Genomic DNA, 15203 nt, shown 5'->3' with positions numbered 1-15203 from the left:
CATAGGCAGCGTTTTCCATGCTTGCAGGGGACCGCAGATTAGAAACCGGAGGAGGGGGGAGTATTGCTGCCGATCCCAGCTAAGCAAAAGACAAAAGCCAGAGTTGTGATCTTTCTGGCTGCAGTCTGGTGCGAGGAGGTAAGCAAGAGTCACGATCTTTGCACAACTGCCTTTGTAAGAAACCCACAAAGCAGCTGTACTTGAAGAGGTGAAGGGCTTGTTTCCTGCCTGCCCTGGGACCAGAGTAATGAGTCGGGGGAAAATGGAGGAAGTCTGCAGAATTGCTGGGCATTTGTCCTCCACGGGGCCATCTCTTCTTACTCTGGATCCACCTCTGCCAGTGGAGAATCTCTGGGGACCCTGGCGGATGGGGGGGGGGGTGGAGAAAGGAGAAGGAAGTAACTTGTGATATCGATGGCCTAACTTAATCTTCTAGCCATCTCCCTTGAGTCCTTAACCCTGTCTTGTCTTTAGATCTGGCTGGTTTTCTGAGAAGTAATATTCTAGAGATACAACAAATACAGCAAAGGAAAGAGTGGAGAAAGACAATCAGGAAAATAGGGAGATTTTTTTTTTAGAAGTTAGTTTAAAAAATAGGAGGAAGGAAGGGAGGGAGAGAGGGGGGAAAATAGGTGAGATTCACAAGACGGACCAGATAGAGGCCAAGAGTCCTAGAAAGATGGCTTTCCTCCGTTTGTTCAGCATCCAAACCCAGATGACAGGGATTAGGAAGCAGCAGTGCCCACGGGCTGCTCTGTCGTCTCCGCTTAGGGAACCCAGAGCAAATACACCCTGATCCCCACATAAAGGGCCAATTAACTGTGCGGTCTCTGGAAACAAATCCGCTAACAGGGTGACAAGCCCCTAGACGCCGGCGGGGAGTGTGTTTGCCCAGAGGCCGGCCGGGAGCAAATCAAGGGATTAGGATAGGGCAAAATCTGCATGGTTAGGGTGTTTCCAGCCTTCTCAGCTCTAAAGCAGGGCCTGGTGCCACAAAGTTAAATTTCTGCACAGCTTGGGTTTCTAACGTGATGGAACCCGCAAGACTGGCCAGCAGAAGGCCAAGCAAAAGATTTCTAGGACCCTGAACCTGAGGATCAGGCCAGATTAAATAGGCTGATTCATCCTTAACCTAGAAGGAACTGGTCTAGAATGATGATGTCTTCTGATTGGCAAATTCAGCACACACCCCTTACCTCTCCTGCTGAATGTGGTCTAGCCCTGCAGCAAGCCCCTGCGATAAGGGTCTGATGTAAAAATCTTCTATCTCTTTAGTGCCCTCATCTACCCCATTCTTAAGATCTGCTCAGATTTTGTCCTCGGTGGATGCAGCAGGGACCCAGTTCAAGCACCCACAGATGATACACAGGCATATCAGCTCCCAGGGCTCTAAGTCCCTTGGGACTTTTGAGCCCCATCAACCCCCACCATTTAGTTCATCCCGCCTTGTGGTCTCTGGTCCTGGACAGAAGGCTCCAAAGCACTGAATGCCCCAGAGTCTGAGTTCTGTTGGCAAGAGAGTGGATTGCAGGGACAAACTGGCTGGCGGAACCACGTTTGACCTGCTTCCGGTTTGGAATCCGCCACAGCTTCACCTTCTACCCTGGGATTGAGTAGCCTATAGCTCTCTGACTGAGCTGTCTTTCTGTGCAGGCGTCTCCTTACGGATCAGAAGCACTGCCGTCACACAGCCTAAGAGCAATCCAAAGCCCATCACTTACTTGTCCGCAGAACCTACCCCAAGATGGGAAACCCAGGATCTCTTGCTTCACATTCAACATCATTTCCAGTCTAGAAAAAGTGTGTGCAGGAGAGGGGCAAAAGCAAAGATGGCCGACTGCGACATCTCCAAGGTTAAAATAAACCTAGACAAGACAGAACTGGGGCTTTGGTTTTCCTGTTGCACATCCCACCCCACCCAACCCAGAGGATAACCAGCTGTTATCTGGGTTCAGCAATTTCGCACAATTTGGCATTCTACCCGGTCTATGGCACTTCACTTCCTTTGTTCTAGACTTTTGGTCTCTTCAAAACTGTAAAACAACTTCCTAAAACGTGTCAGAGCCGGGCAATGCACTATGACAATGAGTGCGACCTATCTGGATTTTCGAAGTCTCATCCAGTTTTAACACCCGGCAGGAATTCCTGACTGGGGCGTCTGGAGCAGGACTCCAGGTCAAGTTGGGTCACTGTATCCCGTGGCTCCTAGTGGCAAACCACAGGATGGGGGGGGGGTGTCGGGGCGCGCACGTGGGGCGAGAGGTGATCCAGCGGTGAAAATCTCTTCTTCCTCCCACTCTCAAGTATCCTAGCATCCTGCGGTCACGTCTCCAAGCCCCAGAATTTGGAAGGCACTGGAGCCTGGGACATTGAAAGCTCAACAATGTCTGCTCTTCCAATGCCTCCGTTTCCTGGACGTCCAAGAACGGAAGTAATTCCTGCTATAATTTTAGAAAGAAGGACAGAGTCGGACAGAGGCTCAGTCCGCGTCTTGGGTGCTTGAGAGAGAGGAAAACTCTCCCGCCAGGTTCGAAGTGTGGGGCGGGGACTCTAACTTGCGCGTGTCCCTGCTAGTGGCCGTTCTGGTGGAGGTGGGGGTATGGAGGGAGGCGGATTAAGCCCTTAATTACGGCGTGATCCGAGTGGCACCTGCTTTCCGCCCGCCCAGCTCCCAGGGGACTCTGGCACTGGGGGGTGGAGAGAAGAACCAGCGAAGGAGGACAGCCCGCGCAGAGGCACGGCCGGTACCCAGGCACGCCTGCAGGACAGCGGCATCGTGGCTGCCGCAGCGCGCAAAGGCTGTGGAGGGGCTTACGGCTCCCGGCCCACGGGTCCCAGACCCAGGGGCTGGGCTCCGAGGCCCCCACCCAAGACCCAGGCGGGCTGCGCTATGCTGCGCTACCTGCTTAAAACACTACTACAGATGAACTTGTTCGCGGACTCCCTGGCGGGGGACATCTCCAACTCCAGCGAGCTACTCTTCGGCTTCAACTCCTCGCTGGCAGCGCTCAGTCCTAGCCTGCTTCCTCCTGGAGACCCCTCTCTCAATGGTGAGACTGTTCGATGGGGACCTTAGATTTGGAGATCGGGATGAGAAGGCTGGTTGGAAAGGAAGACCGGAAGGTCTCCCCTTCCGGAACCCAGGGGCGTCTGTCAGGGCTCTCCTGGGAAGTGGGGTCCCAAAGGAGTACCTGAGTTGATATATTTGCCTGTGGTGGAGGGCTGCCGAGTCCCTTTCTCCTCATCTCTCCTACTACCCGCCTACCACACCCACCTCAGGTGGAACAGTGAAGGGCAAATCCCAAGCTAAGAAGGGAGGTCAGAAGGATGGCACGACGCTGTCGCCAGTCGGCCAAGGCTAAATCAGGCACTAGGCACTAGGTGATCCAGCCAAGTAGTAGACGTCACTTCAAGAACCTAAAGTTTTCAAAAACCTCACTCAGAGCCAGGGTGAGAAAAAAAAAAACCAACTTTGTAGGTGTTTTGACGCGGAGGCTCAAAGTCAGCGATCTTTTCAAGGAAACTTAGTACTAAGTTTGTATCCCCTGTGAGAATCACAGCTGACCCAGCCTGGCAGAGTAGGAGCGAGGTCGTTACCGCTAATTACTGTGATTAATAAATAACTTGAGACAGCGCTGCCTCCCTGAGCGCCGCAGGCAGTCTGGAGAGGCCTGAGCGCGCTCCCTACTGGCTACGTCGAGAACTCTCCCTCTGGGAGGCCTCTGCCCCACCTAGGCTAGGGCCCCGGACTCTGGCCACCGTCCACCTTTGTGGGGGTCTAAAAGATGGGAGAAGGTTTCTCTCTCTCTCTCTCTCTCTCTCTCTCTCTCTCTCTCTCTCTCTCTCTCTCTCTCTCTCTCCTCCCCCCCACCCCCGGCACTCAGGTGCAGGGGAGGAGCCCCAGAGCCCTATTTGCATGGCCATTAGCTATTCATTAGGCTGCTGTCGAAGCATCTCTGGAGACCAGGAATGACAGGAAAGAAATTCCAGGGAAAGGGAGCCCTCGGCTGTGTCTGCAGGAATTAGGGGGAAAGGGTGGACCAGAAGGGTGTTGTGTGGAAGGAGTTTGAAGAGGGCTGGGATTCTCCTGTCTTGTCACCTTTGAGGAATCCCAAGAGACCAAGCAGTTATTTTCTGGGATTTTCAGACTCACCTGGAGCTTATAGCAGACATCTATCTTATTCAAGCTTGAAAAGCCAGTGAGGGGAGATGGTTGTTGGTCCGTACACATTGCCACTAGGAAAACACAGCTACGGAGAGTGAAGAATAGATCAGTGATCACAAAAGCAGCACAGAGCAAAATCACGGCAGCAGGGAACCTAAGTGTATTTTCATCGCATATGAGAAGTTTGTGGAGCGGAAACGGGATGGGTTTAGAAATACTAGATCCTGGAGTCTCGTTCAGGTACAGCGTAGGAGCCGTATTAAAGTGCTGGGGAGGGGGATATTAAATAAAGGTACACTTGTCATAGCTACTGGTGTGCTTTACATCCTTTTGGAGTTTTCGACTCCCACATTGCAGATAAAGAAGTGAAATTTAGAGGCTTGAGCCTTTTTGCTTTTTGTGTGTTTTTGTTTTGTTTTTGTTTTAGTTTTTGTTTTTGTTTGGTCGGGTTTTTTTTTTTTTTGAGACCTAGACTAGCTATGTAACCCAGTCAGTCCTCTGAATGCCTCCACATCCAGCCACACCCAGAGCGATGGGTTTACAGGAATGGGCCACCCATAGGGTGAAGTTAAATAATGTGTCTAACTTACTAACTCCGGGAAGGGTCAAATCTGAGCTTCCAGTTCAGAGCATTTCAAAACCAAAACCTGGGCTCTAGCCACTCCAGGGGCCTCTCTTGGTGGACTTTCCAAATCAGGATTGGGATGGGACGGGAAAAAAGAGATGCGTGAGCAGCAGAGGTTCCATCTGGAAGGGAAAGGACTGAGAAATTTATTCTCTTTCATACGTGGGAGCGAAATTGATTTTACTCCAAGCCATCAAATCAACTCTCTCAGGGTGGAGCCTGCACCCGCCACGCCCCAGCTTTCTCTATACCAGAACGCTTAAAAGGAAGGGCAAGAAACAAAACCTAATCCCCGACTGGGTTTAGAACCAAGAGGTTCCTGAGGATCTTGGAACAGGGTAGGCGAGGTGGGGGCGAGAGAGAGCCACAGAACAGATGCGCCCAGTAGTCCCTGGTTATTTAAGGACACCAGATTGTGCAAGGCTTCAGCGCCGTCTACTGGCAGAAGCGGATAGCTCTGCCTGAGAGCTCAGAGTCAGTATTTGAGTATCTGTTAAGTCGAGAATGAGGACCAGGATACAAAAGGGGGCGTGGGAACATTTGTGGGTGAGGATGACATCCGGGTCCCAAACTTGAGGCAGGAGATGAACCAGCTTCAGGACGGAGGTCTGTAGGCCAAGAGAAAGGCAGGGGCAGAATCACAGAGGAACTGTTTCAAGAGAGGAAGGAAAGGAATTTCTCTCCTGATTTTAAAAACTGTACCTTTCAGGAAAAGCAGCGCCACTCAGATTTCCACTTCTTACCATGTTTAACTTCTGTGACGTCACAGGATCCCCGGAAATAAGACAAACAAGAAACAAAAATCATGATTACCTGGGTGGGGCCTCATACCATTCAAATTAAGAACCTTTCTAGTCTTAGACCCAACCCTTAATACTTTTTCTTAAACAAAGGATCCAGGACAGTTTGTTCATTTCACCTGTGGGAGCAGAGATCACTCAGAGGTATATAATCTGGTGTCTGAGCAAGAATTATATGCGAACCACTGTGTGTGAGTGCAGATCAATTTGCTGAGGTACAGGTTCCTCACCACAACCATGCTCAGTCGTCTCTCACAGTAGTCAAAAAAGGAGGCCTGAATCTCAAGGAGATGCAGAAAACCTTCCTAGGAGTTTGTGCCCGGATTCCTCTATAGATCTGCCTATCTGAGGGCATTTCCATCCCAGGCTAAGACGATACCAGAGCCTACAGAGCGGGAAGACAGGTTGGCCGATCCAGATGGCTCTCTAGCAAAGGAAGCATGGGAGATGAGCGAGGCAGAGGGTTGGTTCTCTTACTCTCCAGAGCAAGCCTTGGTCTTTTCCCCAGTTGCCTTGCCTGGGTGCTTTGAGTTACCTTCTTCTCCAGGGTCAAGAGTTGGCCCAGAGGATGCCATGCCACGCATCGTGGAGCAGCCGCCAGATCTGGTGGTTTCCAGGGGAGAGCCGGCCACTCTGCCCTGTCGTGCTGAAGGCCGGCCTCGACCCAACATCGAGTGGTACAAGAATGGGGCGCGCGTGGCGACTGCTCGGGAGGATCCGCGCGCTCACCGTCTGCTGCTGCCCAGCGGCGCCCTCTTCTTTCCTCGTATTGTGCACGGGCGTCGCTCTCGGCCAGACGAGGGTGTCTATACCTGTGTGGCTCGCAACTACCTTGGAGCAGCCGCTAGCAGAAACGCCTCTCTGGAAGTAGCTGGTGAGAGAGTTCAGTCAGCTGATGCTTCTAGAGCCTGGGGCACTCAGGAAGGCCAACATAGAGTTGGCCTGGGGGCGGGGCGGAGTAGGGTCTCTTTTGAAGCGGAGACCTTTGGTCTCTAACGCCAAACCTTAACCATGGGGGAAGAAGTAGGTTTGACCTTCGAGTTGTGACCCCCTTCCCGACACTCAGCTCCTGCTAACTCATTCTACCTTGTTAATTTTTTTCTGACCTTTCTCCCCATGGCCCCTTCTCTATTCTCAGTCCTCCGTGATGACTTCCGGCAATCTCCTGGGAACGTGGTGGTAGCAGTGGGGGAGCCAGCAGTAATGGAATGTGTGCCCCCTAAGGGTCACCCAGAGCCTTTGGTGACCTGGAAGAAGGGCAATACAAAGCTTAAGGAAGAGGAGGGAAGGATCACTGTGAGTGTGTGTGTGAGTGTGTGTGTGTGTGTGTACGTGCATATACATGTAGGCAATGAGTCTAGGACATGCTTCAAAGAAGGAAGTCTTGACTCTGCTTTTCAGCCTCTGTGTTTTGACCCCTTTGGGGGGTTGCATATCAAATATTCTGCATATCAAATATTTACATTATGATTCATAACAGTCACAAAATTACAGTTATGAAGTAGCAACAAAAAATTTTATGTTTGGGGGTCACCACGACATGAGAAACTATGAATTAAAGGATTGCAACATCCGAAAGGTAGAGAAACACTGGTCTTAAGGGTCTTGAGACCTGGGAATAATGTCTTGGTATTGGTCAGAAGATCATCTGAAATTAAGCTACTAAGTAAAGAACTCAGGTTTTTTTCTTTTTTGGTTTTTTTTTTTTTTTGGTTTTTTTTTTTTTTTTGTTTAAAAATAAAAAAAGAAGAGAGAGCTGGGTGTGTTGGTGTATAGCTCTAATCCCAGCACTTGGGAGGCAGAGTCAGGAAGATCCGTGAGTTTAAAACCAGTCTGGTCTACAAAATGAGTTCCAGGGCATCCAGAGCTAAACAGAGAAACCCTGTCTCAACTTCAGCCTCTCCCCTAAAAAAAAAAAGTCAAGAGAGAACACCATGATGCCCCAAAGCCTCCATATCTGACACAGGAGTCAACTTCATTAGTTTTCTTCATTAGCTTACTATAAGAAGAAAGTAAAATTTACACACACGTGTAAAAAAACATGCACACATGTGCACGCAGACACACCCACAAACATTTTGATGGCTGTAAAGGACCAATGTTACCATTGTTATTCTCCAGATACGCGGAGGAAAGCTGATGATGTCACACACGTTCAAGAGTGATGCTGGCGCGTATATGTGTGTAGCCTCCAACATGGCTGGAGAACGAGAGAGTGGGGCAGCTGAACTGGTGGTCCTGGGTAGGCGCCGGGCATTTTGGAGTTACGGGAGTGTGTAGCCCAGTGACCAAGTAGCTGTGCAGAACCCCTGACAGTTCAATGGCTCCTACTCTGTAGAGCGTCCCTCGTTTCTGCGTAGACCAATAAACCAGGTTGTCCTGGCTGATGCCCCTGTGAATTTCCTGTGTGAGGTGCAGGGAGATCCCCAGCCCAATCTACGCTGGCGCAAGGATGATGGGGAGCTGCCCACTGGCAGGTGAGAAGCCCCTTCCTCTGACAGCAGAGGGATTCAAGGAGCCCCAGACCCTCCCTGGCCATGACACGGAGAAATTTATTTCCCAGAACTAGTGGTCCCTGGCTAAACTGATTTCATATAGTGGGTGCCATCTTCTTCTGTACCCTTTGAATCCTGCCTTGCCTATCTTGACCCTGGTTGTTTGCTCTGGGGAGAGAGACGGGGTTTGTAGCTGTGACCAACCCAGCTTGGTGTGGGGAGTGGAGCAGGTATGAGATTCGGAGTGACCACAGCCTTTGGATCGGCCAAGTGAGCTCTGAAGATGAGGGGACGTACACCTGTGTGGCAGAGAACAGCGTGGGCCGTGCAGAGGCATCCGGCTCCCTCAGTGTTCACGGTGAGGGCTTCTCCCGGGTCAGCTTGCAGGGGTGATATGAGGAGCCGTGTTGGAGGGGAATAGGGAGAGAGAACAGAACAGGAGGTATGGGTAGATCACACGAGATATTCTGAAGGGAGAAACGATAAAACCAAAGAGATCTGAGCAAGAAAGAGATGGATGCCTGTTCTAATAAGCCAACTTTGGATTTCCCTACTACTGAGACCCAGCTTCTTTTTCTGTCTCTCTCCTTCCCAGTCCCACCGCAATTTGTGACTAAGCCCCAGAACCAGACAGCAGCTCCTGGAGAAAACGTGTCTTTCCAATGTGAGACCAAAGGAAACCCCCCACCCGCCATCTTCTGGCAGAAGGAAGGGAGTCAAGTAGGTAGCCCATTCCAAAGCTCTGGCCGATTTCCCTTCTGGATCTTTCTCTCCCTCTACTTTCTGCAAACTTCTCTCTTAGTGTCCTGTCCCAGAAACTTTCACAGGTTGAGAGGACCAAATAAGACAATGAAGAAAAACAAGGCCCAGAGCATTTGGGTACTTAGACAAGTCAATGATAATGCAACCATATGTCAGGTGGTACAGAATGATTCTGAGTGACAGGTTCTGAGAGAATCTTTATGTGTTGACCAGTGCTGTCTTGAAAGTGGAAATCCAGCTAAGTTCCTCTTCCCCCACACCCCCTGGATCTTGGCTTTTGGACCTACAAACCACGTATTGAAGGAATTAAAGCTTCTGAGGGTAGATGACTCGTTCTATTGATCGCTCATTCCATCAGGGGCACTCACTCACAGACATCTCCTTTCCACTGAGTGAACAAATCCAGATCACACTACCCAAAAAGAACAGAAATGACAACCTAAGTGATTTTCCCTACGGAAAGAGTGGGCACTGTGCTCCAGGGTTGCTATAGGAAATCTGGTTATTATCGCCACACTTTAGGAAAACTACAAGATTTTTTTCCCAAACCACGGCCACCATTTCCCAATGTCTCCAGTTCTTCTGACTGTTGCATTTTAATTAGGTTTCCATGGGGATGAAAATGGTGTTGTTAGGAGGGAGTAAGAGGGGGTCAGTCAGAGTCTCAGTCTGGCCTGTTGTTCAGAGACCCAAACTGATTTTCTCTCCTTTCCATATGACTCTCTAAAGTAAGATGCTAAGCCAGGAAATATTTAACATTTATCACAATGTTTTATAAAACATTCACATGATTCCTTCATGATAAGTTTGACCCCTAAGCTTTGAGAGTCAAATTTGGGGAAATTGGGGATCATAAAGGTTTTATTTTAGTTGTGAATTAGTTGGTTCTTCTTCTTTTTTTTTTTAAAGATTTATTGTTTGTTCATTGGTGTTTTGCTTGCATGTATGTCTGTGTGAGGGTGTCAGAGCTACTAGAACAGGAGTTACAGACAACTGTCAGCTGTTATGTGGATGCTGGGAATTACACCCGGTGCTCTAGAAGAGCAGACAGTGCTCTCAACACCTGAGCCATCTCCCCAGTCCCCAGGTGGTTCATCTTCTGAGCTAAGGCTGGTCTCTTAACTTGTGATCCTCCTGCCTTATATCAGAGCTTAGTTTCTTAGAGTTTCTCAACCAATAAAGTCACAGAACTGGGGCATGGACCCCAAGAGCTTCTAATAAATGTCTGCCATTTTTCTCAGTTGGCCTGGCCAGAGTCATGTCAATGGCTGGAGGCAGAGTGCAAACTAAAATCTTAGGGCTTCTCTGAGAAGGTGTAGGGTTCTCTACACCCTGCCCATTCCCCATCTCGTTTCCTTGCTCCATCCTAGGTTCTGCTTTTCCCTAGTCAGTCACTCCAGCCCGTGGGACGCTTCTTAGTCTCTCCAAGAGGCCAGCTCAACATCACTGAAGTGAAGATCGGGGATGGTGGCTACTACGTGTGCCAGGCTGTCAGTGTGGCTGGTAGCATCCTGGCTAAGGCCCTATTAGAGATAAAAGGAGGTATGTGTTCATGGAGAGAGGGTCAGACCCAGGATCTCTAAAGACGTTGTTTAAAGAGATCTGTTTCCCTTGGATGCAGTTCAATGTATCTAAAAGGAAAACGGCATTTTCCCCCAGAGACATTCTTGATGTGTGGAAACTAGCAGCAAAATGGTCCCGGCCAGAGACTAGAAATGGTTGTTAAAGCCTTCTTGGATGACAAGGAGGGGGAGGGGGGCTGAGTAAATGAAACAAACAAGGCAGAAGGACAAAGGTTTCCTGACTCAAGTTCTCCCTCTCTCAGCCTCCATGGATGGGCTACCTCCCATCATTCTCCAGGGACCAGCCAATCAGACGCTGGTACTGGGCTCTTCTGTGTGGCTGCCATGCAGAGTGACTGGAAACCCTCAGCCCAGTGTCCAGTGGAAGAAGGATGAGAGGTGGCTGCAGGAGGGTGACTCACAGTTCACCGTAATGGACAACGGCACTCTACACATTGCCAGCGTACAGGTGAGTGTCATCCCTGGAATCCTTGTAACTGGAAAATAACTATCTGGTCCACATTCCAACTCTAGTAAGTACCAACTAGGCATCTAATCCATTTCTACCTCTCTGCTCTCTCAGACTTCCTAAAGTATCCAGCATCTTCCTCATCCTTCTGTTACCTGCCTCTCCACCCCTTCACCTTACTTTGCTCCACTCCCAGTGGGCCAGCACTCTACCTTCTCCTACAGGAGATGGACATGGGTTTCTACAGCTGTGTGGCCAAGAGTTCCATAGGGGAGGCCACATGGAATATCTGGCTTAGGAAGCAAGGTAAGTTTAGTCTTGTCTTGTAGCAGCTTTCTCCAGATTTGCTTAAAAAAAAAAAAAGTATCCTCCAAGCCTCAGGGTTAATTTTATCTTCCAAACGCTATGTTGGTGGGGATGAGTATGGACTGGTGCACTCGGCAGGCAGATGTGAGTCTGGGTTAGTATACTATGTTACCTCATAATTATTGCCACTCTTGGAGCTCCATAGCTTTTCTAGGAAGGAAGCAGGTCTCACTTCTTTCCCCATCCTGTCTATCTAACCGTAATCTATCACTGCAGAAGACTGGGGAGCATCACCAGGTCCAAGAACAGAACCCAGTAATCCTCCGGGCCCTCCGTCTCAGCCTGTAGTCACAGAGGTAACCTCAAACAGCATTACCTTGACCTGGAAGCCCAATCCACAGTCTGGGGCCACAGTGACCTCCTATGTGATAGAGGCCTTCAGGTATGGAGACAATGTTGTGTGTCGTCTGTGTGCTTGCAAGTGTGCATGCGTATATGTATACATGCACAGAAAGACCACAGCGTAGTATCAAGTGGCCTCCCCCATGGTCTGTGAGAAAGTCTTGCTTTGAACCTGGGTCTCACTAATTGGTTAGACAGGCTGACTAGTCACCTCTGGGGAGCTGCCTGTCTTTACCCTCCTTCCCCAGCAAATGCTAAGATTATGGATGCATGCCACCACACCTGGGGTTTATGTGGGTGCGTGGGATGTGAACTCAGGTCCTCATGCTTACCCAGCAGGAATTTACCTACTGAGCCATCTCTCCAGGCCCATGGAGATGACTGTAGAATACAAAGCTGGAGAGTTAAAAAAGTGGGGGTGGGGAGGCTCCTATGTCCTTAGAGCCTTTGCTATTTTGGGGTAATGATTCTTTTTGCCCCCTTTCTCCAAGGTTGTATGGTTCTATAGGGAATGAGTGAGACTGAGTAGACAAGTGGGGCGTTCCTGGCTTAGAAGGTCCTGTCATCTCATTCCTTCTTAGCCAAGCAGGTGGCAACACGTGGCGGACGGTGGCAGATGGGGTGCAGCTGGAAACGTACACCGTCAGTGGCCTGCAGCCCAATACCATCTACCTATTCCTAGTGAGAGCTGTTGGACCCTGGGGACTCAGTGAACCCAGTCCTGTCTCTGAGGCTGTTCAAACCCAGGGTAAAGCCAGAGGCCTTATGGGTATGGGTATGGGTATGAATGAGTGACAGCAGAGAGTAGCCCCCACCCCATCCAAACCACAGAATGGTGGCTATTCACCGGGTTTTCTTTTGATATGCCAGGTCTATCTATACTGATGGCCTAGACTATAGCAGAAAGTTATGTTTCTCATGGAAGGCTCAAGAAAGGGAGGAGAGGAAACTGAGGGAGTGGGATAGCCATCCACCTCAGCAATCCCCTTATCATTGAGCCTCTTAACCACATGAAGTACAGATTATTAAGACAAAAGGGACTTGGGGGGGATTTGAGGCCTTTAATGGATGCAGAAGGAAAAGAGAAACCATTCATACTAGCTGTTCCCCCGGCTACCTCTGTAAGAGTCCCCTAACGTAGTTGTACTATGCAGCTATGCATTTCAATCTGTGAGCCTGGTAGTAGAGTTTGTACATTGCCTTGGTACAAACTTCTTGCCTTTGGTGGTCCCTGCTGACTGGGATCTTTGGTCAGCAGACAGCAGCCTATCTAGGCCAGTGGAGGACCCATGGAAAGGTCAGCGAGGACTATCGGAAGTGGCCGTGCGGATGCAGGAGCCCATCATCCTTGGGCCCAGAACTCTGCAGGTGTCCTGGACTGTGAGTGTGGCATGGCGATGGGGGACATGAAGGCATCTGACGGGCAGTAGTGGGTGAGAGGCTAGGGCAGGCAGGAGTGGACCAGGGCTGGGCTTGGAGGTCCTGTGTGGCTTCAGCCTCCTCCGGGACTTGAACACACTTTTTTTCTGTTTCCTATAGGTGGATGGTCCAGTCCAGCTGGTGCAAGGATTCCGTGTGTCTTGGAGGATTGCGGGCCTTGATCAGGGAAGGTGGACGGCATTAGACCTACAGAGTCCACACAAGCAAAGTACTGTGCTAAGAGGACTCCCCCCAGGGGCCCAAATCCAGATCAAGGTGCAAGTCCAAGGCCAGGAGGGTCTGGGGGCTGAAAGCCCTTTTGTGACCAGGAGCATCCCTGAGGAGGGTAAGGATGTGACACAGAGTGATAGAGACTGGAGAGGAGGGAGAGGAGGGAGATTTGAACAGCAAGGCGGGAAGGGAGGCCTTCTGTTCTGTCACGTCATAGCTAGGAGAATGAAGCTTGGGACAGCTTGCAATGACCGTCTGTGTCCTTCTTCTTACCATGCTCCACCCTGGGCTAGCCCCCAGTGGCCCCCCTCAGGGAGTGGCTGTGGCCTTGGGGGGTGATCGAAACAGCAGTGTCACTGTATCCTGGGAGCCTCCACTTCCCTCCCAGCAAAATGGGGTCATCATTGAATACCAGGTACCAGATAGGCCCGGGGATTGGGTGAGTGGGGCTGGGGGCTGGGAGCTGGGGGCTGGGAGTGGGGTGGGAGAGGTGAGACATAAGGCCAAAAGTTATGGTGGAGGGGTGGAGGGAATCTAGGGCTGGTTTTGGGTCTGGGAAGAGTCTAGGAGAGAAGACAAGGGTTCAAAGCATTGTCTCCAGGGCTGAGTTTCCCCTAGCTGCAGCCCCAAGTTTCTCTTTGGGGCCTAAATCCAATTCCTGATCACATTTGTATCTGGAATCTCCCTAGGTCTGGTGCCTGGGTAACGAAAGCCGATTCCATCTCAATCGATCTGCAGCAGGCTGGGAACGCTCTGTGATGTTCAGGGGATTGCTACCGGGCCTGCTCTATAGAACCCTAGTGGCAGCAGCAACCAGCGCTGGCGTGGGTGTGACCAGTGCCCCACTGCTAGTGCAGCTGCGTGAGTCCGGTGATGGGTTTGGGAGAACTAGAGAACTTGGGGGAGCCAAGAGTGCCAGAGCTTTCCTTTAACTCCCTCACTCGGGAGGCAGAGGCAGGTGACTCTCTTGTGAATTCGAGGCCAGCCTGGTCTACATAGAGAGCTCCAGGCCAGCCAAGGATACAGCGAGATCTTGTCTCAAAAATAAATAAATAGAATGAAATTAGGCAATAAAAATTAAAAGTAATAAAAATAAACAGATAGTTGGGCTTACGGAACCAGAACGGTGCCTTCCGAGCCCCTGGATTTCGGGTTCGTCTCCTTTCATCTTTCTGACCCCCACAGCATTCCCTCCGGCGGCGGAGCCCGGGCCCGAGGTCAGCGAGGGGCTGGCGGATCGGTTGGCTAGGGTGCTGCGGAAGCCCGCTTTCCTGGCTGGCAGCAGCGCGGCCTGCGGGGCGCTGCTCCTCGGGCTCTGCGCCGCTCTCTACCGGCGCCAGAAGCAGCGCAAAGAGCTCAGTCACTATACCGGTGAGAGCCACGCCTCCGGGCACAAGAAGCCTATGTGGGAGGGGCTTAAGGGGAGGCGGGGCCTCCACTGAGAGGGTGGGCGGGGCCTGAGGTGGGTCCACAGGGAGCACAGCCCACCAGGATGGGGCGTGGCGCTGAAAGTGGAGAGGAAGGCTAGAAGAGGGAGGGCGTGTCCAGGGGGGAAAGTCCTCAGATTTGGACAGCAGGATTAGATTTAACACTGGGACACTGGCTTTGCAGCTCAACCACAGAAAACAGGAAAGTACCTTTCAAGTCAGAGAGCCAGTGTGACCCCTTGATGTCTAGACTGGTCGGCTCAAAGATCTACTTCTTAAAAGAAGTAATCTCTGAAGTTTGGTTACATGTAGGAATCACTTGGAAAAGCTTTAGGGGGGGAAAAAAGTGAAAATGAAGCCAGATGAGGTGGCTCTCACCTGTATTCCCAGTACCGGGGAAGGGGGATTGGCAGAAGCAGGAGGATCAGGAGTTCAAAGCCATCCTTGGCTGTAGTGAGTTCAAGGCCAGTCTGGGCTACATGAAATCTCATCTCAAAAGGAAGAGAGAGAGAGAGAGAGAGAGAGAGAGAGAGAGAGAGA

General features: G+C 50.7%; 1 protein-coding gene across 1 annotated transcript in view; it reads left to right on the top strand.

The window, feature by feature from the left end:
- Positions 1 to 2722: 2722 nt before the first annotated feature.
- Positions 2723 to 15203, top strand: part of Robo3 (roundabout guidance receptor 3) — a 16897-nt gene continuing 4416 nt past the window's right edge. The window contains exons 1-17 of the mRNA XM_028755840.1: positions 2723 to 3050; positions 6138 to 6464; positions 6729 to 6886; positions 7712 to 7832; positions 7929 to 8067; positions 8316 to 8443; positions 8681 to 8805; positions 10218 to 10389; positions 10673 to 10878; positions 11103 to 11184; positions 11461 to 11626; positions 12168 to 12334; positions 12845 to 12966; positions 13126 to 13351; positions 13530 to 13651; positions 13926 to 14097; positions 14422 to 14607. Coding sequence (XP_028611673.1) covers positions 2891 to 3050; positions 6138 to 6464; positions 6729 to 6886; positions 7712 to 7832; positions 7929 to 8067; positions 8316 to 8443; positions 8681 to 8805; positions 10218 to 10389; positions 10673 to 10878; positions 11103 to 11184; positions 11461 to 11626; positions 12168 to 12334; positions 12845 to 12966; positions 13126 to 13351; positions 13530 to 13651; positions 13926 to 14097; positions 14422 to 14607 — 2779 coding nt within the window. The 5' untranslated portion in view covers positions 2723 to 2890. The remainder of the gene's footprint in view (positions 3051 to 6137; positions 6465 to 6728; positions 6887 to 7711; positions 7833 to 7928; positions 8068 to 8315; positions 8444 to 8680; positions 8806 to 10217; positions 10390 to 10672; positions 10879 to 11102; positions 11185 to 11460; positions 11627 to 12167; positions 12335 to 12844; positions 12967 to 13125; positions 13352 to 13529; positions 13652 to 13925; positions 14098 to 14421; positions 14608 to 15203) is intronic.

Source organism: Grammomys surdaster, unplaced genomic scaffold, assembly GCF_004785775.1.
Source record: "Grammomys surdaster isolate TR1022 unplaced genomic scaffold, NIH_TR_1.0 126086, whole genome shotgun sequence".
NCBI lineage: Eukaryota > Metazoa > Chordata > Mammalia > Rodentia > Muridae > Grammomys > Grammomys surdaster.
This window is presented reverse-complemented; position numbering and strand designations above follow the sequence as displayed.